A 22,792-nucleotide genomic window follows, 5' to 3' on the forward strand; every position below is an offset into this window, starting at 1 on the left:
TTTATTTCCTATACATCACTCTACCAGTAGATGGCAGGATCGCAAAGTAACGTTGTTGGTCAACCTCCATTAAGAACCAGAAGAAGAGAAATACTACTTTTGAGTAGTAGTTTTTTTTTTATTTAATATTTTATTTGAGTTAATGTTAGACTGAGGCTAATTGTTGAGCCAGTTTGAGTAACCAGTTGTAGCGCTGTGGCTAACTGCTAACGGATTTGCGCTGTGTTTGTTTATCATTTCTCTGCCGAACTACAAACGCCAAGCTAGGTTGCTCTGCGTCAGGTTAGTTCAACTTTGACTCACTTGGAGATTCTCCAAGGTTGCTTGAGAGAGCAGCACAAGAACTTCGACCTGTACCGAGTTAAGTTAGTGTGAATCTAAACGTAAGGGTTAGCATTTGCAAAGATAAAGACCCGAAGATGACCTCAAAGAAAGTGGTGGAGCTGTTCTATGATGTGGTCTCACCTTACTCCTGGCTCGGGTTTGAGGTTTGTGTCTTCCTTCTTTCTCGTCCTGCAGATCCAGTCCATATTTTGGCGTGTTTAAAACCATGCTTTGTATTCCCAGATCATCTGCCGCTATAGAAACGTGTGGAACATCAACCTGAAGTTTCGTCCTGCATTCCTCGGAGGCATCATGCATGGAGCAGGTCAGTGAGCATGAAGGATCTAGAAAGTGTAAATTAAATCTCATGTGCATGCTTATATCCTCGTGGAATGGACTGGAAAAATAATCAGTGTCTTTCATGACAGGAAACAAGCCTCCTGGTTTAGTTCCCAACAAATTTGCCTACATGACTAAGGATCTCCACCGCCTGGCCAACTACTTTAGCGTCCCTTTACACCCACCTGCTGACCCATTTGAGGTCATGTTCCAAAAAGGTAAATACTATCAATACTATCAGCATGGGTTCTCTGTTGGGCTCTGATCAGACGGGTTACTTAAATTGAGTCAGACGGTCCCCCAAATGTTGTAGTTTCTACTTAAATAAGTAGCACTTAGTATCTTACAGTAGCACAGACAAGTCAGCAAAATGCAAAAGCTACGACGCAGCAACAAAAAGCTTGAAATATTACTTCCTAGAAATGATTGCATCCCAGCATTCCTTTAAGATTGCAGTTAGACACACATAATACTGCATTGATGACTGCCGTTCGACATATTGTGCAGCATTATGTCATTATTTCAGGTCAAGATCATTACTTTTGGACTCAAATGTCCAGAATGTGACGAACCTGTTTTCCAGGTTTGGAAAAGGAAATGAAAGCATGGAAAACATTTGCATTTTCAGACTTCTTCATTGTCTGTTCAAATGCCATTTTTACACATGTGAAAAAATAAATAACTCATTTTAAGACTTTTGATCATTGTGTGGGAAAACAAATGCAGCACTGGATCAGTCCAGTGATGAGGAAGGAAGTGGATCCACGTGTGACAGAAGCTCTTCAAACTAAAAGGATAAGAGGCGGTCCTCCAGTATGAGGACCTGTAAATGTTTGCAGATATAAGAGAGTCTTAAACCAACATTACTGACTCAGCATTGGGATGTTGACAAAGACATTCGAAGCAATAAAAATGGAGGAGTGTCTGATTCTTATCCAAATCCTGTCCAAGTTCCATTAGAGTGAAAATACAATAATAAATACAATCACATGAATGTAACCGTTGCTGCAAAATGAAGTCAGTATTTTTTTTCCCAGGTTGTACAAACAATTAAAATAAGTTATTTTCTAAAATTAGTAATTAGCATTAGCAAGAGCTAAATGATAGTAAAATAAAGATTTAATCGCTAGCTGTTATATAAACAGTACAGTAAAGACAATCTGCAATTTATCAGGAATTTTCTGGTAAATAAGACAGAGTACTTCTTTTCTTTTTAGGAACTTTGTCTGCGATGCGGTTCGTGACAGCAGTGCAGCACATGGAGACGGATGGAGACAAGCAGGTGGAGCAGGTTTCCAGGGAGCTGTGGAGGAGGATCTGGAGTGAAGACAAGGACGTCACTAAACCTGAATCCTTCTCTGAGGTTGTTGCTTAAAAACACACGCATTGGTCCCATTTCTGATTAGATTTTGAGTTACATTCATTTCTATCTGTTGTGTTTTTTGTTTTTTTTCCAGGCAGCCAAAAAAGCAGGACTGAGTGACGATGAGATTGAAAAAGCGCTAAAGTTGTCCACCTCGCAGGAGATCAAAGATAAGCTTAAACGTTCAACAGAGGAGGCCCTCAACTACGGGGTTGGTGGTGCTTTTGCTTTCGTTGTACTTTGTAGAGAAATTAGTTTATTTTAAAGAAACAATACTTGTGATTTATTTATTTATTTATTTTTTTTCCCAGGCATTTGGTTTCCCGATGCTGATTTGTCATGTTGATGGAAAACCCGAGATGTTTTTTGGATCTGACAGATTTGAGCTCATGGCCAACTGCATTGGTGAGAAACACAGAAAATACTGCACACATGCCAAATCATCATTGATTTGAATGTAGGAATATTAGATTCGAATTATTTACTTGAACCATTTTAAGGTGGAATGATAATATAACAACTTCAGCGCTGTTTTTTTGTCGTCGTTTTTTTAATCAAACCTATAATTGCATATTCAAGTTGGAGATGCTGGTGGATTTTCCCAAAATTGTACATGTAGAATCAGATATACAGGCAAACATCACGCTAATGTTTGCTTAAATGCTACTGAGCAACTTTCCCCTAACATTCATCAACAAACTTATGGCAAAATTCTAGTTGAATATTTCTCATCAGAAATGGTAGAGCTCCTTTAAATTGTTTGGTTTCCAATCATGGATTCAACTTTTAGGCATAAATTTCAATGGGGTTCACAGGGTGACCCCCATTGAAATTATTTTTTTTTCAAAGCTAATTCATTTTTTGTAAAGCTCAGTATGCTAAATATGTATGGATTATGTTAAAAAGACAGAATTGTGCCTGGAAACCAACCAATTTAAACAAACTCTGCTATTTTTGCGCAGAACAGTTTTAAAATATACTAAAACTGATGTTTGTAGCTGAGCTGAAACTTGCTAATATACATATATTATAGGGAGTGTATATAGTTGAGCCTGTGTGTTTAATTTTGGCCCACAACGCCAAAATGGATTCCAATGTTTGCACATAACTCTTGTTTCTAAAATCACTGTAATTGTTTGTGGTGTAATCATTTCACTCAGGGTTTAAATAAACACACAAAATTATGATGGCCAGGATGACTGTAACTATTTATAAGAAAATATGAGGCATAAGGCACCTTTACTTACACAGTATGACTTAATGGGTCATAGGACATTAACTGAACTTCAACGTTGCACTCATTTAAAAAAAAAAAGCAGATTCAGGATGAATTTACGATTCACTAAAATCGTGGGATTTTGTATGACTAGGTGTTTCCGTACTCCGGCTGTTTGGAGTTTGAAAAGATGGTCTCATTTGTTTCTGATTTTGCATGTCGCTACAGAATCAGATACATCTATCGTATTCTAAACGGTAATGGTTTTTTGTTTGTTGCAGGAGAGAAGTGGTTGGGGCCTAACCCAGACAGGTCTGCCTCCAGGCTGTGAGATCAGACCTCCTTTAACTCACTATTCCAGCCAACACAGATTTTCTAAGCTGTGCCTTCTGAAATTTATTTAAAGTCTACATAATGTTTGTTTGAGCCAAAAAGTAAAAAATACATTTTTTCTGAAAATAATGTTCCTTGCAGCAGCGTACGCTACATTTAGATGCTAACAGGTCATTTTTATTGTTGGCTCTGCTGTTGACGTGGCTCTGTGACTTACGTTGCAGTCTGTCCATAGGTTTGATTCAGAGAGATGGGATTAATGGAATCAAATGAATGAATGGCTTTTTGTCAAAGACCAGAGCAAAGTTGATGTTTGTGTAACTAATAAAAACTTTAATAAATCTTTAATAAATCTTGTCTTGGTCCGATGAAAGTCTGTGAACTTTTAAGATTTTAGAAAACCCTCTCCCTAAATCTGAACACATTTATTTCCCCAGGGGTAGTTGTCATTAGATTAGATTACTTAAAAAGGTGTTCTCCAGCAGGGAGCGCTGGATTCCAGTTTGTGTTGGTGAAGCGAACTTTGAACTGACCCCTCATCTATTATCATGAGGTCAATTGTTGCCTGAAGGATACGATCTTTGACAAGTGTTTATGGAGGGAGTCTCCTTCATCGGAGGTTTTTCTGACCGGTCTTAGTAAGAGGAGACTTCCAACGAAGCAGAACCAGAACTTTCTGGAGGGGCTTTACTGCTCCTTCTAGATTCTGCGACTTGAGATAAGCAGACCACAATAAGTGGGGAAAAAAATAGAGAAGCTGTTTAAAGCTATTAGCTAATTACGTCTTTTGCCTCTTGTGATGTCATCAACATGAACAGACACAAATCAGAGTCAGTTGTTTAATTCTTATTTCTTTTTAAAAGACCTGGAGTGGAAATGCATGCTCATTAGCGAGCTGTGCCTTATTGTCTGTGTAAATTTGTTAGTTTAAAACAAAATGCAGCACTAACATAGTATCTTTAAGATGAGAAAATTAATATAAGTAAAAGGACATGTGATAAAGTAGAAGAGTAAATGTAGCGTAATAAAAGTACAGGAACATCAAGGATTTGATCTCGGCGACTTTTAACGTTTCAATCTTTCTCTTCGAAATCTGTATTTATCATAAGTGGTTGAACTAAAAATTGAGCCAAGAAAATATCAGACGTTACCTATTCTACTAACCTAATATGAAGAGGGAGTAATGCAGAAAATAACCCAAACAAGTGATTTTATCTAAAAAAAAAAAATGAAAAGAGTAAAAAAGAATATTATTAAAATTTTGATTCACTGGTAATTTTTCCTGCAAGAACAACAAGTGCCATTATTTTATCTTAAAGGAAAACAGTAACAGTTAGTAGGTTGTCGCGCCCTTCATATGAAGTTTAACCTCTGATACAATCCCAGCTTTGTTTGCTTACATAACCAGAGGATGCTGACATTTGTTTACCTGACAGGGCAGGAGAACCAGTTGATGTCTGTGAGTCATGACCACAAATGGCCGCTCTTCACCGGACCCAGCGGCGTTGCATTACTTCTGTGAAAACAGTTTGGAAATATTTGCTATTAAACTGGCTTTGTGTAAAGCAGATCTGCCACTCTCCGGTTCAGTCGGCCGTCGCAATGTGCAGACAGGAGATTTTGGCTTGTGGTCGCTAATGTTCAAAACACAATTTGCATTTGTGGTTAGAAGCTTTTGTCAACACACTCCAGGAGCTGCCAAATCAACCTGACACAAACGTTTGACGATGAAACAGAACTGGACTCAGTTTATATGGTCACATTGTCATTTGATACCTAAATCTGAAAAACACAATAAAAATTTAACGTAAATTGTGTTTATGCAACAACAATGTTTAAGGTTTCTAACCCTAACCCTTTATGTGAGACTAATGTACTAATAAGTAATTATATTTTTTGTTAAATGATGGATATTCAACCGTTGTTTTGCTTTGAAAATCATCAAATTCATACTATTTTATGTACCTAAGGTTTATCAGATACAGAACCAGGGATAAAAGCATCAGCACATCTTTTGTTGCTTTACAGCCAAATGTTTCATCTGACAGACTGAAAACAAAGTAGCACATGATTATAAAGCCAAAGGGAAATATAAGATGGCGCTCAATTTGTTTGGCCTACATATTTATCTGGCCTTTTTAGTCAGATCACCCTAAATATTTTTTGGTCCATCTTTTTTCCACTTAGCAATTAAGTAACCGGGGTGCACAGTGAGGGTCGTGGTTGTGTTACCGAGGTATGAAAACATGTGCGCTCATTGTGATTAAAAATAAAAAGCTGTTTGTGTTTTGCTGACTAAATGCCCATGAGACAGAAAAGCCAGTTATGCAAGTTTCCGATCAAAGAGGTGGAAACTATAAAGTGACAAGGAGTGGCTGGACCTGTTTCTGTGAACAAAGGGCAGAAAAGGAGGGCAAGAAAGGAATTCGCATTCAAAAAAAAAACCTAACGAACGGCTGTCAGAGAGAGGAAGACAGGCGACAGGTGAGTGTTTTGGGGCCCGGACAGCTGATTTCAGTCCTCAGCAGCATCACTCCAGCAGCGAAGGAGCGTGAGGGCGGAGGAAGGAGAAGTGAGGAGTGAAGGATGTGGTGCAGGTGATGAGGGTGGAGTCAAAGGAAACACCGAAGGTGGGAAGGTAGACAAACGGAGAGCAGCAAATTGATCCCCGGAGACGAAGAACACAAGGAGGAGCTGAGGAGCTCAGCTGACAGGATGCAAGCAAAGTGCCAAACGGTGTGAGGGAAGGAACCATGCACCTGCGATAAGACGATTCTACACACTGTATATTTTCTTTGACGTTCAGAAATTCGCCCACATAAGTGAGGTAAGAGTTTCTTTACTAAGTTTCTGAAACACAACCCGATCTGTTTTACAACAGGAGCTCATTCATCCACTCAGAAACAGCTTAGAAAATGCAACTTTTAGTTGTTTCCAGTTATTGAGAACTGGCGTTCTTTATGTTTGAACACTGGGTGTGAGGTGCAACACAAGTTTTAATGTGACAGTAAAATGCAGATTAACAGGTTTGGTGATCTAGGATATGACGTGAAGGGATGATGACGAGACTGAAGAGATTTTATTGCGAACCCCATATCTGCCTTGTAGTGCATTTTTTAAACCACAGACCATCCAGCACACAGCATGGACAGATTACTTGGTTATACATGCTTCTTTGGTGATGATTACACAAGTTCTGATGGTGATAACTAATGCAAATATTGGACCACAGCTGCAAAATGAATATGTAAAATTATGATGGTTGTGTAGCCAGAAGATAAAAACACCAAACTGAGAAGGGGGGAGGAAGAAAACATTGACACTTGGCGCGTTAACACAACATCTGAGGTTCCTGGTCTCGGTTACAGTTCAGGCCTTTCTTAGCGCTTACGTGTGAGAGTCAAGTTACAGACTTTGCTCCACAAACAACACAACTAAGTGTCTTTCAGGGAAATCCAGTCCCTTAATTTGTTGATTTAGACTCATAGATGCTTCATTTCCACTTCTATGAAGAAGTCAATGTTGATGTTTTATTCGGTACCTGAGGCTACACCTTCAGTCTCAAATAGAAACACTTATTTGCACTTTAAAGACTGATCTTTAAAGTCAGTCTTTAAAGATCTCTGTTATTTGTGTGAAGTGACCTTCTCTATTGTTATTATTGTTATTACCGAGCTTTATGGGAAATACTTAATTATTCATTGAAGTTGGAAATGATGAATGTGTGTTGCTGGTTCTGTTCCTGAGTGTCCCTTCGATCTCTTTCAAACTGACAGGATGTCAGGATCAGACTCTCTCTGCACTCATGGAGACACCTTCTGTGGTGAGTTTTATCAGAACCGTGAACCTCTGACCACTAAACAGAGACAGCTTTCATGATACTTTTCGGTCCGGATCAGCATCATCTTAAAAAATACATTTTCCGTCCTTAAAGGGGGCTGAACATGCTCCCTAAGTCCAGAACTCAAACTCAAATGTCCCTTTCTGCCAGGTGCAATTTATGAAAGTATTTGCAAAATCCCTAATTTGGACTCTGGATTATAGGTCTTTAATTTTCCATTTTATAAATGCGGATTTTTTTTATTTGTCTTTCTCTTTTTTCGTCTTTTGAACTTGCAACCTGAATTTAACATCCTATCTTTGTGATATTTCCTCATTTGTGTTAATAAGCTACATAAATCTGAACAAAACACACACTGTCCAAATTATAATAAAAGAAACATTTTATTTTAATAAGTAAAACCTCAGACTTGTTGCCAGTTAAGTAAACACATAACCTCATGTCCGGTCACCTTGCAGAGATCCGTGTTTATGAACAGGAAGTGATTGTGGTGCCCGTCCTCCTGCTGGCCAGCTTCCTGGTCACTCTGGTCTTCATTCTGCTGCTGCGCTACTGCCCAGAGAAGGTCGACCGAATCCGTCCACGAAAGAAAATTACCACCAGGAGGATACTGCAAGGCATTGATGGTAAGTGGAGCAAAAACTATGAGAACTATGTGGGGTTGGCATCAAAACCTGTTTGTCATTCATGTGTCACATGATCTTGTAAGTCATCTGAGTTCTTGGAGTTTCCTTGTACTTCCTTGAATTGTACTTTTGGAAAACCTGCCGATAGAAAATTTGATGAGATTGAGTCTTTCTTCTCTTTTTTTGTTATTCAAAATGCATCTTTGTTATTTAAGTTAGGTTTTACATTTGTTGTTTATTCCATAGAGATGAATCCACTTCCAAATTAATGTTGTGTTGTTTTCTACCAAAGATACTTTCAGTGTGATGTAAAATCAAATGTTTGCAGACACGAGATGAAAAAAAAAAACCCTTTTGAATGACTTGAGACAAAAATTAAAAAGTTATTAGAATTAATATTGGAGCCAATTTTTTGACATCCTTATGTGTTGTCTTATAGTCACTCCAAAAATGTCTTATTTATGTTTATGTGAACATTAAAAAACATTTTTAAATATAGAAGCTTGCTGGAAATATTTGAGTTGCTGAAAATTTGTATTTAAAGGAAAATAAGGTAGGAAGAAAAAAAAACATATAATATGTATTTTTATGCATACTATCTATGTGGCCATCTTTAAAATGCAGTATTTTGTCTGAAGTGATGTTACTGGAGAACACAAAGTGTCCAAGCATTAAGAAAAAACTGAGTTATTAATTCTTCTTTATCTCAAGTCAACTTTATTGTGATGATGATCATCACAATGTTCTATTGAAATTGATGTAAATATTTTTACAGAACAATAAAAAACCCCTACAACCCATTATACATCACTCTGTTATAACAACTTTACTTTTAAAGCTACAAGCCTCACCTTTCTGTAACATTATTCAAACACATCAGACATATTTTGTCGCCTACAGATAACATGTTGGCCCATTTTCGTATTTGTCTTCCTCTTGATCAGGATTTAACCAATAAAATTATTTAAAAACTTGCTTCCACATTCACAGACTTCTGGTGACATCACTTATCATTTCAATAATATAATTTAATTCTTTAAATGTCTTTAAATAATCTGCTTGTAGCACAAATGACATTAAAAGAGAATCTACTCCTCAATTCATGTAGAACAATTTCTGACAGTTTAAATTATCGCTATAGGACCTAAAACAGATTCATCTACACTTTGTTACTTGCTAATTCGTCTGTTCTCTTCTCACTTCTTTCAGCTCCACCTGGTATCAATGTACTTGAGCATGAAAGCATCGCGTTGGATATGCCCACTTCCTACTCCACCTTCGACGCTTCGAAAACGTATCAATCTCAAAGGTTTCCCACGCCGATGAGCGCTCCCGCTCCCTCACCCAGCCCCCTGCTGGATCCCATCAAGACCAGTTTCACTCCCATCGTCCAGCCCAGAGAGCTGCCCCGCCAGAGGCTGCCAGAGTCCTTCAACCTGGTCGCCCCTCTGCAGGGTTCCTTCTCCCTGCGAGCCGACGCGTCTGTGTCTCTCTACAGGGCACGCATGGAAAACAGGAATGTGGTGCTCCGGGTCCTCAAAGGTGAGGAAAATTACGTCTTTTAAAGACATTTCCTTAAAAATAAAAAAAATTAAAAAAATCTGTTTTCAAGACCAGATTTTAAAAAGTCATTTACCATCGGTTCCCTCCACAGACTCAGCAGACGCCGATGAGAGACATGACTTCCTGGGCTTTGCGTCTTTCCTCTCTCAGCTTGGTCCGCATCCATTCCTGCCGGAGCTGCTCGGCGTGGTCTCGATTCGAGCTCCCCTGGTCACGGTGGTGGAGGAGCTTGAAAACAGGGATCTGCTCAGCTACTTGTGGCAATGCAGACAGGTAAAGAAGAGAATTAGCTCTATTTTCATATACCGCATCACAAAGTTTGGAGGCCACAGTGGTGTGAGACACTATTTACCCTCTAACTGAGTTCCAGGTTTAGCACTGGCTCTTATTCTCTCTTTACGTTGATAATATCTCTCTCTGTGGTTTGCTGAAGTCCCAGAGCGTAAGAAATAATCAAACTTATTCAGATTGGAGCATGATGTGCGGATCTTATGGTCTACTTCATGTTGTCAGACTGGTTCTGTTCAAGGCATTTCTTGACTCCACAGGTCTGGTAGTAATCAGGCTTGTGTGCTAGTGAAATTTAAATCAACTGCCTGAAATGTTTGGTTAATCATATTCACTTTATGGATTACTTGGGGGAAATTACGTTTCACAGCCGTGTATAAAATTACTACAATATTCAAACTGATAGAAAACTACATTATTATTCAAATGCAAGTGTGTCTAACAAGTATGTCTCCTTTTTTCCAGGACAAAGTGGATAATCCGTGTGAAATGACTGAAAGAAGAATATTCACTATGGGCAGTCAAGTTGCTTCTGCTCTGGTTTGTACAATAATGAAACATTCTCTTTTGCAGCTAAAAATATTTCAAAAATACAAAATATGATACGATAATAGATGTTTTCCATATACTTTTGCCATTTTTTGTCATGTGTCCATCACGTTAACTAAACACATTAAAAAAAAAAAAAAGTTTTTCTTAGCTTATTCTGAACGGGATTTTTGTGGCCTATCTAATCCTGAAGTTCTTGTTTTGCTGCATTGTTAGGAGTTCCTCCACAGCAAAGATCTCCTTCACGGAAACATCAGGGCCCGCAGCGTGCTGGTCACGAAGCAGCTCACAGCCAAGCTCTGGGGTCTGCATGGAGTTTACATAAGAAAAAGCAAGAAAGCCACTCAGAGGGACGATCCCAGCATGAAGAAGTGGCAGGCACCGGAGCTGCTGGTCCGGAAGGCAGCAACTAAGAGCAGTGACATGTCAGTGGTTTTTGTCTTGTAATGATTCTCTCTTTAAAGCTGCCCAAATCCAGTTTCCTACATTTCAGAGATGTTCAGATCATGTTCACTGGTTTGTGTGTTTTGTACGTTTTACTTCTAAGAGCTTCAACTGAATAGAAGACTAACTACATGCATTCTTTGTTCTGTTTGCTCCAATAGTTGGTCGTTTGGGATCTTGCTATTTGAGATAACATCGTTAGGTAAGTCCAGCAATAACTTTTGAAAACACTTAGACGTTAGCTCCCCCTTGTGGTTGCTGAGGAATATATATGTAGATATTTTTAAAGTAAACTTTACTCTTAAAAACTTAAGCAGCAATGCTGACAAAAATGTTGTTAGCGCTTTCGTAGATGACAGAAATAGAAGCTGAAAAAAAATGCCGGTTCTCACACAAAAAGCCCCTCCTACCAATAAAATGCAGGAAACCATCTTAATTCTGTAGGAAGATAACATGCAGTTTAGTCTCTCATGACTGCACATGCATAAAAACAATAGAAAATATTGTTTATGTGGCACAACACATGCTTTCTGTTGCCCCCTGGGCAGCTCCCCATATCGGCCATATTAAGAACGGGTACTGGCTGAAACTGAGTTGATCCTGGTTTCTTCAGTTTATCTAAATATTCGTCTCAAAGTTAGCACCACGGCACAGCTGGATGTTACAGGAAGTTAGAAATGTTCCCAAAAAGAGGAGTGTTCATGAGAGGGCTGTCTTGTTTTTCACTACTCTGAGTCATTTTGTACTTGAAAACTCAGTATCTTTAAAATGCAGTAAAATAACAAAGTACACATTATCTATCTTTACTCACTCAGCAATTATTATTTTTTGTTGACAAAAACAGATATTTTGTTTCTGCAGGACAGTCGCAGGTTTCTAAACATTTATCCCACTCAACACAAACTTTACTTAAGTAAAGTAAAGGCTGGCTTTACTTTACTTAAGTAACTCACATCTGACTCCTTCAGTGGATGTCAGTGCTAGGCTAATGCTAATGTGTTTGCTTTCTGTTTTGATATTACTTGTTGATAATAAAGCTTGGAGCATATTTTATAGTAATTCCAGTCAACACTTTACTTTGATTGTTGTGAATCTGATTTTGGCAACAAAAATTTAAAGAGTAACTTGAAGATTTTAAGTTGTAAATTGTTGCTGAATATATTGAGGAAATATAAACAGAAATATGCGCACAGAAGAATATTTAGGCGAGATTGACTTTTTATGTAGGCTTGATTTTTTTTGCAGCCAAGCATTGCTGCAGTGTTTGGTAGATTTATCAAGCAGGGAAATCTGACTCGCATCAACTTCAACATCACAAAAAACTTGGAACACTTTTTCGGGTCTCCTTCTAAAGTTCGTGTAAATGTTACAATGGAACCATCTTTACTTGGCTGTTCAAAATATTTATATTCTTTTTATCTAGGCGATGCTCCATTTGCAGAAATCTCAATTAACGAGCTTCTGCAGTTTCATCAGAGAGGAAAAAGCCTGAAAAAACCTTCCAACTGTTCCAACTCACTGTAAGCATGTTACAAATGATTCAACAACCTTCTTCAAGTTGTTCATTCAGTGCAGAATATAACCAAAACCCTGCTTTTTCTTTCTTTTTTTTTTTTCTTAGATATGCGCTGATCAAAAGCTGCTGCCAGTGGAAGGAGCAGGATAGACCCCTGCTGGCTGAACTGAGCCGAAAGCTTGTTTCAGGAGAAAAGAGCGCCTCTGATAAAGTCCTCAAAGCCTCGGGGACGGTTAACCTGGAACAGTACCTGCAGGAGGCCGGATACGGAGAAGCCAACAGCTACACCGTTTTCTGATCATTTACGACGTCAAATGCCAAAGAAGAATATGTGTGTATTTGCACTACTATCTCCAAGTCTAATGGAGCACTTATACAAGTGACTTTAAGATGCAATCGAAGTGTTGCAAACTGTGTTTGAGCACTTTTGGCAATAAAATGGGATCTTTATTAAGTTATTATTCTTAGGATTCACTCAGTTGAACAGGGAACTCCTCAGTGAGTTGATTTTGGGAGGAAATTTCATGATTGTTGGAAAAGTCTCAGTCTTTTGTTTCTTTCTCAGCTAGGAAACCTTTTGAGGGTGAATAGCATATATTATTTTTTTAATGGACCAATACCTTTTCTAAAAAAAATGCAAAATATAAAGTACCACAGAAGGAGTTACAAAGGGAAGGATTTGTTAGTGTAACGAATAATACCCGTATCTACGTTTGCTCAAGGAGGACGGGTCATGCAGATGTCTGCAAGATCCGAACTCGGACTGTTTACATAAACTCAAATGTTAATGGCAATATGAATTATCGTGAGGTTGAAATGAACCTATGACCAATAAACAACATACTCAGTTCCAGTAATGTTTATTGATAGTACTGCATACATGTACAGAGAGCACTTCCATTTAGCCCTTGAAAAAGCAGAGCATCAGTACCCACCTCCAGGTACTTTATTAAAGCTTCTACAACTATATTGTCCCATGAAAAAATAATTCTGATTGTACTATAAAAATGAGAAAATACAAAACTAAACTCTTCATGACTATTCAAAAAAAACAACAACAACAACAACAAACAAACAAAAAAAGAAAACTACTAACACACCAGGCTTGTTGAGTGTCATTGTCGGTGATGTGATTGAAGCCTGGGTTTGGCATCTATGACAAAAAAAAACAAAAAAACAAAACATAAGCAGAATACAACAAAAGACTGAACACATGTAATTGTCGCAGACAACCTGAAGACCGAAGCACCTTTTTAAAATACTGTTTGAAGTGAGATGTTTACACAGGACCACCTGACAGGCAGCGAGAGTTGGAGTTTTCAAGGAGTCCACATACAATTATACCAGGTTTCAAAGAAAAAGACAAACACTTATGAAAGGAACACTTCAGTTCATGACATCAACGGCTTACACATACCAGTATGCATAAGTCTGCACATTCAGAGTCCAGAAAGAATACTGTCTATCTAGTGCCTTGAAAAAAGAAAAGTAATTTACACCCCTTAAAAGTTTTTCCCCCATTTCGTCACGTTAAGACAACAACCGTTTACGGTGGTAGACCAACACACAGTACAGCAGAACTGCGCAGCTGAAGAAAAATGGATCTCCATGGCAACGTCCTCTACAGAGGATGAAGCAGGTAGAGACATACTCCAACAAACAAAAGGTAGATCTATGGAGTATGAATCCAAATGCACGCCACTCTTTTGTGTTGCTTTGTGTTGGCTGATGTAAAATCCCAGAAAAAGACTCAAAGTTTGTGGTTGCAATGAGACAAAATATGAAAAAAAAATCAAGGGGTAGAAAATAGTTTAGCAAGGAACTGTGGGCGTTCTGGGACCCAGCAACTTAAAGGTTCTCTAAGGGCTTTAGGACAAACTGACTGCAACTCAGTCAATCAATGCAACCTCTTAACTGAATCGATCACATCCCTTTATGTCACTCATGGGCTGTTAAGAAAGCTCCTACCCTAAAGCAAGAGCAACATCAAAGAGGAGGAACTGGATTAAAAGGTTCATGTGGTCTGAAAAGCATCTTCAGATTGATAGGGATCAACTGTTTGTAAATCAACACATCCACACGATCGAGTCCAAGAGAGGCGTCAGAAATGAGGGCCCAGCCATCACTCGCGCAGACTGTTGATTGAGGCACAGATCTTCAGAGCTGGACCCAGCTTAATGTTCATGGTGGAGATCAGGTGGTCTTCTCTCAGCAGCAGCAGAGCCTGTCCGTCTATTTCCTGCGACAGAAACTGGGCCGCCAGCTCCTCGCAACCTAAAACCCAGCAGGAAGCCAAAGACACGGGTGAGAACAGACGACCTGAACGTACTTAAGCAATCGAAAGCGAGCCGCGATCCGGCCGCTAACCTTGAAGCGAGGAGATGAACTTGCAGACTTCTTCCACGCTCCACTGAGCCGGAGTCGCGGAGAGGAAGCTGGCCCCTTCGATCAGGAGACTTCCAGGTGCCGAGCTGTCGGAGGGAGGAGCGCTGTGCTCGGCTCTGGAGCAGGAGCGTAACGAGCTTCTGGACAGCGAGGAAGAGTCATCCTCCTCTTCCTCCCCCTCACTGGACACGTCTTCCGAGCGACTGGACTCTGAGTGACACTATGAGGGAGACGGCAGAGGTTAAAACACAAAGCTATAAACTAAACATTAAAATAGTAATGCTAGGTCTGTCACGATAACAAATTTTGCTGAGCGATAAATTGTTCCAGAAAGTTTTTACGATAAACGATAATATTGTTTTGAGACTATTTTGAAGCAATGCTTTGATAACGGCATAATAAAGTTCAGCCTCTCAACGACCAACAAACTTGAATTTTGTAAAGAAAACGTCACAATGGAAGTGTAAAGCATCCAAAAAAGACAACAGCCAAAAAACAATACATGAAACAGAAATAAAATTCATAAAACCAAAACCATAAATAAAATTATGATGTCTATGAATGTAAATTATCACTCCCTTTTTAATTTATGATACGATTAAATTGATGAATTGCTTATTGTGACACTTTGAACTTCAAGATTTTAAAGACTTTTCAGTCAGTTTTTCTAACTTTTTAAAAATGTAATGAAAAAAATGTTAAGACTGAAAATGTAAAGGTTTTAACTAAATTTATGGAAATAATCCAAATCCGAGGGTTGAAATCTTCTTTAGCACAAGGTTCTCGGAGTGAACCAAAACAGCTTCTAATAGATCTAGATGAAAAGTTTTTCCTATGATATATTGATATTTTTTTTTATAATTTTGTGCTTCAAAATGTGAACTATGACTTTGCTTTTGCTTTATTTAAAAGTAGCAATAAAAAACAAAAAAACAAACAATCTTACCTTGACAGAAAGATGCTTGCTTGATACTTTACTGTAGGTGCTATTTGAACTCCCCCGTCGGGAAGGACCTCTGCGTTTAGCAGAGTTTTCTGTGGGGTTCGGAGGTAGCGGCGGCCCCCCACCGCTCCTCCCTCTGCTGGACTTGTAGTGCTGGCTGCAGCTTACGTTATACCTGAAGATCAAGAGGGTCAGTCTGCGACAAGCTCCAGTAAATCACACTGGAGTTTGGTGGGGGGGAATGAACACTTTTGCAAGGCAGTGTAACAGTATCTTTATGAGGAATGAGAGTGTACCTCTTTGCACAAGTGTTTGAACAGAACCTCTTTGATCCCCTGAACTGGCTGGCGGGAGCAAAGCATCCACAGTACTCACATTTCAACACTGAGAGATAAAAAGAAAATATTCAGAGCGCCGACCCGTAAGAAGGAGAAAGTAAACCACAGTAAATAAATAAATCTTTACTTACGTGGAGGACCGTTCTCTGTGCGGCCAACCAGAGCAAAGTCTCTGTCTTTGAGGAGTCCAGCAACCTGCCAAACAACAGAGAAGTTAGCAAGAAACCTACTTCTAGTATTCCTACATATGTTTTATAAAGACCAAAAAAATGTTTTAAAATATACAAACGTTCACTATAAATTTGATATACATTGAAAGAACCCAGAGGTAAAACAACAAGGAGAGAAATAAAAGAAAGCAAGGACACAAGGGTAAAAGGAGAAGAAAAGATAGTAGAAGAAGAGAGAGGAGGATGAAGGAAAGATGACACATGGAAGCAATTAATAAAGAAGCAAAGAGAGGAGAAATGGGAGGAATGACAAAATGTTGAAAATAAAGACACAAGCAAGACAAGACTGGGAGGAAGGAAAAAAAGAGCACTATAAAGAACAATATGGAAGAGACAAAAAACAGAGGGAGGAAGGAAGGATGCAATGAAGAATGAAACAAGAGGGACAACAGGAAAAAAGAATGGAAAGACACGAGGGACGTAGAAATGAAGGATAAAAAGAGATCACATATGGAGGGAAGGTATGGACTAGGACACAGGAAGCATAAGAAAAATGAAGAAAGAATACAAAAAAAATGGCAGACAGAAGGAAGGACACACTATTTAGACATATGGGGAGGGAATAAAATCTGAAAATACAAACTAATTTTGATTCAAGTCAAATTCCAGATTTTCCCATAATTTCCAGGACTGAGTCAGAAACCTGCACCTTTCACCATAAAGTTTTAACATGCAGATCTGGCAGGGGTCGCTTACAGGGAAGGGCTCGGCTCCCTCTTGAATAACAAAGCCCTCGATGAGATGAGTGAGGACTTGAGGTTTGACCACCGCCTGAGGAACTTTGTCCCCATGGCCGCCTCTGGACAAGGGCAGAGGCAAGGACAAGGTCGGGGGCGCGGAGAACGTGGCGTCTACAGCGGGAGCTGAGGAGAAATGGAAGCGAGACTGAAACGATTAATCAGTTAATCGCGATTAATCGATTATTGAAATAACTGTCAACTAATTTAGCAAACGATTAATCGTTAACTGAAGTGAACAAACTCAATAAAACACCATTTGAAAAGAAACAACATATTCAGAGAAGTAATTAAGCCAAATTTGAACAAAATATTTCAAATTTTGTTATTATCTTTGATTTAAGATAAAAACACCTTTATGTGTTAAAATGTTTTACCCCAAACTCTTCAAGAGGCATTTTTATGTTCACTAAAGGAATGCTATTCCTTCGCATTTTAGGCAACTAAATGTTTATTTTCTAATTAAAAAACAATGAAATAAATAATCTGTTTATTTCCATATGTTAACGTATCTCAAACATTGTATAGAAAAAACTTAAGTAGTTTAATGAAAAAAATTGCAGAATGTGCCAGTTAATCAATTAATCGTCTGAATAATCAACAGATTGATCAGTTACAAAAATAACTGTCAGTCGCAGACATAAGTGGATGATGCAAAGTTGAGAGAAATTCACGTTAATAGATGGTGAACTGGTATTACCCGAGTCCTTTGTGGGGGCAGGAGATAAAGGAGGAGCTGCATCCTTCATGGGGGCAGAATCTGATGCTTCTGACATCTCATTTGGCGCATCACTCTCAGATTTTCTCTTCAGAGAACCGACCAACGGCTTTGCCTGAAAGCATGTGAATAAAAAAACAACAACAAAAAAAAAAACACATTATGAGACACCAGTTATCGCTTTTTTTTTTTAAATACAAAGCTTGAGCAGAGCAGCTCATCCTGATCTTACCATGGCAGCACTGCTGGGGACTGAGCTAACCGCCGCACCAGACGGACTCTCCAGAGCCGCGTTGCTCCGCACCTGAGCCAAAGCCACAGCTTGTGCATTTCCTGCCAAGCCCTGCCTGGCTCCCACCAGCTGGACCGGGATGTGTGGAGGGTTATGACCCCCGGCGTTAGCCTGACTGTTGCTCGGTGGCGCTGGCAGTATGGGAGGCGGTTGCCGAGGAGACAGCTGAACGGGTAAGCGGTGTCCCTGAGCCGTCTTGGGCTGTATGGGGACGGGACCCTTTTCCATGTTAGCGTTGGCCTGTTGAAGGGGCTGCACCACCAGAGTCTGTGGGTTCATGCTGGCCTTCGGGGCCACAGAACCGATTGGGTAGCCCTGGGTGGAGGTAGTGACATTTGAAGTGGGCACCAGGATGACGGGGGAAGACGGGGCCAGGAGGAGCTGAGAGAGGGGGAGCGCTGGGGATGAGGAAGAGGAGGACGGGGCCACAGAGACTGCAGGGGCCACAGTCATGGCAGCCTGGTTCCCAGTCTTCACAGTCAGAGTGCTGGAGGCAGACGGCTGGTTAAAGCCGGCTTTAGCCATCTGCTGCTGCTGAGAGAAAGTCTGCTGCTGCTGCTGCTGAGCGAGAGGAAAGCTGCCGGCATCCTTCCTCTCTACACTTTCAGCCTTTACAGCGACGGCTTTGGCGTTAGAGGCACAGTGTAGAGCCAGGTTCTGCACCTGGGAAGCAGAGAGACCAGACATTTATGGTGAAAAAGAGTCTTCCCTGAGCTGTAGCGCTGAGGAGACTTATCTTTAAATAGATCAGACCTGGTCGTTGTCAGCCTGGGCACATGTAGTGGTGGAAGCAGTGTCATGCTGTTGCTGCTGCTGGGGTTGTGTTTGTGTCTGAGCTACCGTCGCTACGGCGGCGGTCGTCCCGCCGGGCATGAAGATGAGCTGAGAGGTAAGCGGATTCCTTAGAGAGCGGTTCACCTACGCAAAGACAAGAAGATGTGATCAGATCGTCTCCTAACCACATGAGAAAGAACGTGTAGGACTCAAAAACTGCTTATTACCCTGGTTATGATTTACTTACACTATACTAGTTATCCAAATACTAGGATTCTACACAGTTTCATATCGGCTTCAGTTAAACACCCCACAATCTTGGGCTGCATCACTATCAGTATAAAAAAACGATTAACTTAAACTGAAAGCCAAACTGAACAAGAACATTTTTTTAGTTTACTTTTCATTTTTTCTGCCCTCATGTCTTCAAGGAAGATAAGTCCATAATTTACGGCAGCAGGAAGAAAATGATGCGTCAGAGTGAGGCTTAACTCTCCCTTTAGATACGAACTGAGCATAGAACACATAAATCTAGTTATTGGTAGCATGTGTGTGCATTTTAAACTCACCCTGAGATACATCTGTCCCTGTCCTGCAGAGTTTCCGCCCAGCAGCACTGACTGGTTGAGAGCCGTTGTTGTTGCAGACGTAGCCGGACCGTGTGGACGAGGACTGCTCATAGTCCCACCGGCAGATGTAGTGCTTAAATTAACCTGCAGGAAGCATAAAAAATACAGGTTTCTATAAAGTCCTGAAAGATTAATCCTTACAATTTTCAATGAATAAACTTACAGTGGTGGGAGCCGGAGAAATGCTGTTACTTGGTGTGTTGGACTGGCGGCTAGCTGCCAGTGTGGCCTGGTTTAAAAAGGGAAATCAGGTTAAATGTAATGTAGCTAATTTAAAGACATAAATAGCAAAATGCTGTGCAAAGAAAAAAGCGTTCATAATCAGCACATCCAACCAGGTAAGCTGAAGAAATAATAATAATAAAAAAACTTTTATGGGGGAAGTTTTCTCATACAATGATTGCTGTCATTACTGCACACCTGTTGCACAGCAAAGTTTTGTAGTTGGGCCGTATTGATCTGCTGCTGCAGCATGAGCTGCTGGAAGTACTGGGCTGCATTAGGTTGTCTCTGCAGAGCTTGGAGAGCCTAGACAAAAAACAAAAAAACAAAGCATTGACATAAACTTATTCAAGATTAATTCAAATGGTTAATTTAAATAATATTGGACATTTTTACACATCAGTTTATAAGCAATCTCTCACCTGTACAGCTTGTCTCTCATACAAAGACATGCGGGCGATCTGGGGTGCCCGGGAGTTCCCGCTCGCCTGAGGGTTTCCGTTTGTGCTGCTTGTGTTTTGGTCTTCGCCTGATTCCATGTTTGCTACTAGAAACCGAAAAAAACTCAATGATTGGAAAGGATTACAAAAAGTTTCTACTCATTGTGATTCTTGTTACGAAATCACAATGCAATAACTTTGAGGAAGTGCCAAAGTTTATAAAAAAATGTGCAACATGATGTAATTTCTTTATTTCAAGCAGAAAAGCAACATTTATTCCATCTGCTGATAAAGTGTAGAATAATGATTGTAGTGATTTTGCTGTCTTAATATATAAACAAATAATTCAGACGTTTTAAAAATCTTTGCCTCTCTGCTCTTTACAGAACACCACAAGTAGATGTTAGTGGTTTAATTAGTCAGGCTCTGGTGGAGCCGCAGACGGCTGCTAAACAGACCAGCCTGTAGCTTTCCAAGTGTTTAAAAATCAGCCACGCTTGATAAAAGTCACAAGTTTCTACCATTGTTGATCTTATTCACATTCAGAAATAAATCCAGAAAGCCAAACTTCCAAGTAAGGGAAAATGTAGGAACCCTCCTTTGGTCAGCTGACGGGGAGTGCCCAGCAACTACTTGGTTTATTTAACCAGGTAAATCAGTTAAAAAAAAAAAAAATCTAATTTTCTGTGATGACTTGGCTAATAGGCAGCTGAAGTATACAAACTTTCTTCTTCTTCTTTTTATTTATTTATTTATTTTTTTTTTTTACAAAAATACAATTTAAAAAGCATTGTTTTTTGAGACATTAGAAACAGGGGTACGAATCAGAGACTTGTACGCAATTAGTTTCTGGAGCTAATTTTGTTTGAGACGTGCCGTCTTTCAGCCAGCTGAGCAGCAGTGCTTGACAGTAAGTGGGGAGGGGAAGTGGTCCTCTAATCTGCTCACTAGGCAGCTGAGAAAACTTTGGCCACTCCAGAACTTTCTCTGGTATCTCGTTAAGAGGTGACATGAAGCAGAGCAGAGGAGTGATATGATTGATTTTTTTTGTTGAGTCTTTTAAAACCTTTGAGTACATCATTACCACTAGCCAACCAATGCATAATTACTGTCTGTCTGTCACATAAACTCAATCATAAAGTACTTTGCTTGTTTTAACAGTTTACAAAACTCTAACTCTTTTTGAAAATGTAAAAGAAAATAGTCAAAAAACAATCATATTTCCTAATAATTTATTAGTTTTCAATTTTTTTATAAAGATCTGGAAAAAAGATAAATCAAACTCCTTACTTTCCAATACTTTCAAGACTGTGTAGGTAGAAACCACGGACACAAACTGTTACAATCGACATAATTATAGTGCTGAAATTACAGAACAAACGCTTTTAGCGTCATTATGATTAAGTAAATTAAAGCTTTAACAGAGGTGGTGTGTGTTATTCTTTACTTCAACTCCTAAGGCAATAAACAAAGGTGTAAATATGAGCGCTTTCCCCGCCACAATCAGATCTAAAATAACTGTAAAAAACAACTGGCATTGTGATGTTTTCGTTAGCAAATAAGATGTAAACATTTTAGTTGGATATGAGCAAAAGATCACTTAATGAAACTTCATAAGATCACGAAAAACCAAGCTTTTCATCCATCGGTGGCTAACTCTTGCTACTTAGTTATTATTCTTCCACTCAGTTATATGCCCTAATTATAACGTTTGAATTGGGATACATGCTGAAAAAGCATCCGAATATTAGAAACAATGTCTTTGGGTATAAACATTTGAAAGCACTGACAAAGAAAGAAAACATTTGGCGTTAACTAGTAGTTATACATATGCTAACACCAGTTAGCAACATTAGCTGATTTCAACAGGCAGAAAGTCAGCAACTGTAGCTCCTCCAACAGTTCCTTTGGTCTGTAAATGTTTGTTTATTCAAGTGCTTACCTTTCGAGAGGCTTGTCTGTCCTTTTCACAGAATACACACGCATGAAAGTGGTCCTGATTTGTCTTTTACACTGGGAACAACGACTGAGCCTTTGAGGATTTTTGCCTGCAGTGAAACCCCGCCCCCTGCCACTCTTTTTCTTCTTTCTTCTGTTTGTCCACTTTAGGGGGCCTCTAGAGGGCGCTATGGCCCAACTGACCTGTGAATGGACGTTAGACATGGAGTGGGAGATCATAGGCAGGATCAAATAAAGTTGTTGGGAGTAAAAAGTGTTTTTTGTTGTTGTTTTTTAGATCGTAAGAAACTCGGTTGACCTATTCTACCTAAAACTGTAGACTAGGTGGAAAAAAAAACTTCTAATAACCATCTCATGAAGCGGGAAAACTTTGGACTGTGAATCATTTCTTGAGACTTTTAAATGATGAATAGTGACCCCTGCTGGCCAAACATATTACGGAAAGACAGATTTTACCGTTATTCTCTCAGTGAGAAAGTGTACGAGCAGCAAAGTGAGAGGCAAGTCGAAGTACGGAGAACCACACAAAGATATATATATATATATATATATATATATATATATATATATATATATATATATATATATATATATATATATATATATATATATATATATATATATAGATAGATAGATAGATAGATAGATAGATAGATATAGATATAAACATGTATAAACCGACTAATAAACCGGAAATATATACCATAAGGAAAGACAATGCTG

General features: G+C 39.3%; 3 protein-coding genes across 4 annotated transcripts; 2 read left to right on the forward strand and 1 right to left on the reverse strand.

Annotated features, from left to right (window-relative positions):
* The first annotated feature begins 113 nt into the window (after positions 1–113).
* On the forward strand, positions 114–3,932 carry LOC106916575 (glutathione S-transferase kappa 1). The gene is made up of 7 exons (XM_014984953.2): positions 114–488; positions 568–649; positions 753–881; positions 1,881–2,026; positions 2,121–2,237; positions 2,338–2,431; positions 3,524–3,932. The coding sequence occupies exons 1-7, from the start codon at positions 420–422 to the stop codon at positions 3,571–3,573; spliced, it is 687 nt and encodes a 228-aa protein (XP_014840439.2). The 5' UTR covers positions 114–419; the 3' UTR covers positions 3,574–3,932.
* A 2,078-nt stretch (positions 3,933–6,010) lies between these two features.
* Positions 6,011–13,255, forward strand: styk1b (STY kinase 1b). 2 transcript variants are annotated; one of them, XM_014984951.2, is made up of 10 exons: positions 6,011–6,402; positions 7,352–7,398; positions 7,875–8,042; positions 9,252–9,584; positions 9,697–9,878; positions 10,359–10,433; positions 10,659–10,867; positions 11,048–11,088; positions 12,310–12,406; positions 12,508–13,255. In XM_014984951.2, exons 2-10 carry the CDS (start codon positions 7,353–7,355, stop codon positions 12,698–12,700), a joined length of 1,344 nt encoding a protein of 447 aa, XP_014840437.2. In that variant the 5' UTR covers positions 6,011–6,402; position 7,352; the 3' UTR covers positions 12,701–13,255. The 2 variants fall into 2 exon arrangements, with proteins under 2 accessions (XP_014840437.2, XP_014840436.2); XM_014984950.2 differs by lacking the exon at positions 6,011–6,402 and having other exon boundaries at positions 7,281–7,398.
* On the reverse strand, positions 13,247–22,269 carry phc1 (polyhomeotic homolog 1). The gene is made up of 14 exons (XM_014984948.2): positions 22,053–22,269; positions 20,093–20,217; positions 19,869–19,976; positions 19,612–19,677; positions 19,389–19,532; positions 18,799–18,963; positions 17,986–18,708; positions 17,736–17,868; positions 16,995–17,161; positions 16,200–16,263; positions 16,027–16,114; positions 15,734–15,905; positions 14,770–15,007; positions 13,247–14,676 (listed from the first exon to the last, which is right to left on the reverse strand). Exons 2-14 carry the CDS (start codon positions 20,207–20,209, stop codon positions 14,525–14,527), a joined length of 2,337 nt encoding a protein of 778 aa, XP_014840434.2. The 5' UTR covers positions 20,210–20,217; positions 22,053–22,269; the 3' UTR covers positions 13,247–14,524.
* Positions 22,270–22,792: the final 523 nt, after the last annotated feature.

Source organism: Poecilia mexicana, unplaced genomic scaffold, assembly GCF_051168715.1.
Source record: "Poecilia mexicana isolate PSO_F unplaced genomic scaffold, ASM5116871v1 scaffold_16, whole genome shotgun sequence".
NCBI lineage: Eukaryota > Metazoa > Chordata > Actinopteri > Cyprinodontiformes > Poeciliidae > Poecilia > Poecilia mexicana.

Excerpts from the sequence above, each read along its gene's own strand:
- LOC106916575 (XM_014984953.2), top strand. The coding sequence starts at position 420 with ATGACCTCAAAGAAAGTGGTGGAGCTGTTCTATGATGTGGTCTCACCT. Across the intron at positions 2,027-2,120 it reads AACCTGAATCCTTCTCTGAG|GCAGCCAAAAAAGCAGGACT; the intron begins GTTGTTGCTTAA and ends TTTTTTTTCCAG. Across the intron at positions 2,238-2,337 it reads AGGAGGCCCTCAACTACGGG|GCATTTGGTTTCCCGATGCT; the intron begins GTTGGTGGTGCT and ends TTTTTTTCCCAG.
- styk1b (XM_014984950.2), top strand. The coding sequence starts at position 7,296 with ATGTGTGTTGCTGGTTCTGTTCCTGAGTGTCCCTTCGATCTCTTTCAA. Across the intron at positions 9,585-9,696 it reads GGTGCTCCGGGTCCTCAAAG|ACTCAGCAGACGCCGATGAG; the intron begins GTGAGGAAAATT and ends TTCCCTCCACAG. Across the intron at positions 12,407-12,507 it reads TCCAACTGTTCCAACTCACT|ATATGCGCTGATCAAAAGCT; the intron begins GTAAGCATGTTA and ends TTTTTTTCTTAG.
- phc1 (XM_014984948.2), bottom strand. The coding sequence starts at position 20,209 with ATGGAATCAGGCGAAGACCAAAACACAAGCAGCACAAACGGAAACCCT. Across the intron at positions 16,115-16,199 it reads CACAGAGAACGGTCCTCCAC|TGTTGAAATGTGAGTACTGT; the intron begins GTAAGTAAAGAT and ends TTTATCTCTCAG. Across the intron at positions 15,008-15,733 it reads GCAAGCATCTTTCTGTCAAG|TGTCACTCAGAGTCCAGTCG; the intron begins GTAAGATTGTTT and ends TCTCCCTCATAG.